The sequence below is a fragment of the Triticum aestivum genome, chromosome 3A (genome assembly GCF_018294505.1).
Source record: "Triticum aestivum cultivar Chinese Spring chromosome 3A, IWGSC CS RefSeq v2.1, whole genome shotgun sequence".
In the NCBI taxonomy this organism is placed as follows: Eukaryota; Viridiplantae; Streptophyta; class Magnoliopsida; order Poales; family Poaceae; genus Triticum; species Triticum aestivum.
Genome location: NC_057800.1, coordinates 139,729,058 through 139,732,900, shown reverse-complemented (window position 1 = coordinate 139,732,900; position 3,843 = coordinate 139,729,058). Strand labels below are relative to the sequence as shown.

At 48.1% G+C, this 3,843-nt stretch overlaps 1 protein-coding gene across 1 annotated transcript; it reads right to left on the bottom strand.

The window, feature by feature from the left end:
• Positions 1–217: 217 nt before the first annotated feature.
• On the bottom strand, positions 218–971 carry LOC123058151 (uncharacterized). The gene has a single exon (XM_044480970.1). It carries the CDS (start codon positions 837–839, stop codon positions 573–575), a length of 267 nt encoding a protein of 88 aa, XP_044336905.1. The 5' UTR covers positions 840–971; the 3' UTR covers positions 218–572.
• Between the last annotated feature and the right edge of the window lie 2,872 nt (positions 972–3,843).

The following is a 3,843-nucleotide window of genomic DNA, read 5'->3' as shown; positions in this document are numbered from 1 at the left end:
TTGCCGGAAATTGGGTGCAAACTAGATTAAAGAGAAACTGAATTCGCTCAAGCGTTGACTGCGATGAAGAAAGAAGAGACTACAGTTGCAGATGAAGTCACGTGGAATCTGAGAGTAGCATCAGTACTCAAGGTATGAACTCAAGTCCGTTGTACATGGAGGTCCGTTTGATGCATGGACGAATTCAAGATGGCGGAGAATATTTGACAATGTGAAATTTGTTGGAATTGTGTCAAATATTGTGTATAAGGTAGGTTACATATACATTAATAACTAGTTTCACACATCAGCCACCACTAGCTAGCTAGTATTGAAATTCAAAAGATCAACGCGTCCAAATTATCATACAGACACACACATATTTATATACTATATGCCATTTCATAGCAAGTAAATAGAAACTATATCGAAAAACTTCGTAGCTAGCTAGCTAGTCGATCTCTGCATATACGGATAATAACACAGTAGCACATCATCTCTCAGGTCCATCGTAAGTTAGTCATGAATGCATGGTTCATGAGCACGGCTCCATGGTCGAGGGAGAAGACTAGACGTACGGCCCGGCAGCGAGATCAGTTGCCGGCGCCCCAGAGGAAGGCGCCCATGGCGAAGCTGCGCTTCTGGTGGACGCTGCCGTGGACGGGGAGGCCGTAGTCGGAGAGGAGGCGGTCGAGCTGCCACTCGGGCATGGCCTCGTAGTTGGCCCTGGTGTACCTCGGGTAGTGCAGCGGCATCTGGAAGCGGCGCGCGCCCCCGCACCCGGCGCCCTGCTGCTCCCTGTCCCCGTACCTCGCCGCCGCCTGGCCCTCCCCGCCGCCGTTCGCCACCATCGTCTCCATGCACGTCCTACCTCGAGATCGGGCTAGGAGGCTTTGTAAGGGGTGGCGGTGATGTGGCTGCGTCGCCCTGCCGTCTTTGATCGAAGGTCTGAGCTCGCTGGGCAACGAAGCGGGCCGGGCGACCGCCTTTTATAGCGCCGGGCGGGAGCCGCGCGCCATGGGAAATATCAGACGGAGAGTTCGGTTGGTTTGTCACGAGGAATGCAGCTGAGCCAGCTATGACTCTGTGGCCCGTGTGGCCGGTGTGGAGACCCAGTACGTGTGCCAGTGTGTGTTCGACGGGCAGTTGGCAGGCGCACGGGCGGGCGTCCCACGCCCGTGCCTCGGCAGTTGACACCCGCGTATGCATGCATGTCAACGACGCCCTGCGCCGTCCGTTGCGAACTTGCGCGGGAAAAGGTGGCGGAAATGGCCAGCGCGGCATAGCAGGCCCGCCTTTTGGACTGGCGGCTGGGCGTGCTTGTTTAGTTGAGCCGGCCAGGCACGACTCGCTCTGGCTCGCACCAAATGATCGATCTGACGGGTGTTACGAGGGTTTACGGGCGTGGTGCGGGAGACCTTGCGTTTCTCGCCCATCTAGTGCTTGATCCAGCTTTCTTGTCGAGGACCTCTTTCTTGCGGATATTGTCGAGGACCTCTTTTTTGTAGGGACGGAAACGTGCAGTAACAACGTAGAGTACATGATCGAGCAGGTCGAGCGGCACTTGTTTCATGGCCCAACTAATCGTCATGCAGGGCTGTAGGCATGCATGGACCGGCTCGTATCAGGTGGATTGTAGGTGTAGCTGATGCCAATTTTGCGGGCTTTGCTACACCTACGAACGGATTATTACGTTCTTGACGTAATTGCTGATCTGGCAGCTTTTGATTTGTATTTGTTTGCCGCACGGGCCCACCCTAGAATCAGGGGGGCGGTAGTTTGATTGATGTTTTGGAAAGTTACGTAGGGTACGTGGCACCTCTTCGTAGGTGTAGCATTTTCGCAATTTTGCCGAGCCGTGAGAGAGAAACAAAACAGTGTATATCCGTTAGCCTAGTGACTACCCCATTCTTAGGAGCTCTTTTCTACGGAGGCACAAAAAATAATGACCGAGAGAGCTCATATTACTTGTGTAAAATATTATCCAGAACCTACTTTGCGAAGATGCCGTCTCTCCAACCAGCGTACTGTGCGTACATTGCTCTGACCGATCGATGCAGATGAAACGATCATCGTAAGCGTTGAAAACTTTGAAAACTAACGTCCTTTCGTTGTACTACTGCTACTTCTGGTTGTGGAAAACAAGGGGGCGAAAGCAACGGAAAGGTCGAGAAAGGGCGCGCTGGTCTCCACATACGGCAGACGACACCAAACAAAACCTGAGCCGGCCAACCAAATCGGTTAGTCCTCCACAGGCTGACAGGCACGGCGAAGAACACACCGGCCAGCCAGCGACATGGTGCGTGAGCGCGCGACGGCCCGTGACACAACCGGCACCTTTGACGAGAAGGGAGGGCTGCTCAGGCGCCACGCAGAAAGGAGCGCACCGGTACCACGCCGTCGCAAGCGAGAACAGCTGCCTCGCGAGTCAGAAGCCTTCCTCGCCGATGGTTTCTCAACTAGAGGCGCGCGCGCACGGGAGAAAGGCAGCCCAGATGCTGAAACACTGGGAATATACCAAAGTAAGGGGACGTGGAGTATCTGCTCTCGAACTCAAATCAGTAAAAGCGAAAAAATAGTAAAAAAAATAATTTTGGAATTGTTTTGTGGTAAACTTTGACAAATGTTTTATATGCTTGTAAAATTTCAGCACGAAATGACATTTGTGGAAGTCGTGGCAAAAAAAAAACAAAAACAAAAATCAATGCTTCAAAAATGTTAGTTTCGAAAACATTTTGAAGTGCTGATTTTGTTTTTTTTTGCCACGACTTTCAGGAATATCATTTCGTGCTGAAATTTGGCGAACATACAAAACATATTTCAAAGTTTATCCCCAAAAAATTTAAGATTTTTTTTGAGTTCTTTACTTTTTTTATTTTACCGTTCACCAAGGTGTGTATTTGAGCTCGGGATCATAATATGACTTTTGAAAGTAAAGCTGCTTCCTAATCAAGGCAAAAACAATGGGAGATGGTTTGTGCCACACAGGTGCGGGAACTCCGCACCATCTCTCGTGCTTTTCTTTTTTGAAATTTCAAATTTGGATATATTATATGTGTTGAATCAAAAGTTTAATTTATGTTTCATTTGCATATTTGGATTCCTTGCGATGGGGATTTGAAATAAAACCACTTTTGAATATGTTTTAACATGTTTTGAAAACTTCACTCAGTTTCATCTGCTAAAACTTAATAGGAACAAGCGGCAAATTCAACAAGTTTCAGGAGGTAAAACTTAAAACAACATAGAGAACTGCAAGAAATCAAACAAGTTTGCCAATCGCGAGACTATTAGGAGCCGGGCGCGACCGGGCAGGTGCGTGCCCCTGCAAAATTTTAAAACAACACGAATAACTGCAAGAAATCAAACGAGTTTGCCAATCACGAGACTATTAGGAGCCAGGCGCGACCGGGCAGGTGCGTCCCCCAGCAAATTTTCACAGGAACAACCTGTAGCCAACGTAGTTGCGAGGTCCCACAACTAGGAGCAAGTATGATAAAGCGTGATAAGCCTACCTACATGAAATTTTTGTTTATGTGAAGGACATGGACAAAGAATTATTTTTTGAAATGAATTCTAGTGCAAGAGTGAGTCTCTACACTAAACAAAGAGAAAATAGGAAGGAGAGAACGCGAAAAGAATGACTAACCTAATTTCTGTGATTAATAATGATGTCTCTTGATGCCATATCACTATCGTCTTCATGGCCACACCTGTGTCGACTATATTATTAGTCATGCTCTATGATGGTGTGTATCCACTGGTAAGGGGTGGATTTTGGTTTTAATGGTATATTGCAACTCGATGTAATTGGGATGTTTGTTTTTGGGAAGCACAACTGGAGAAATTCAATATGGACGACTT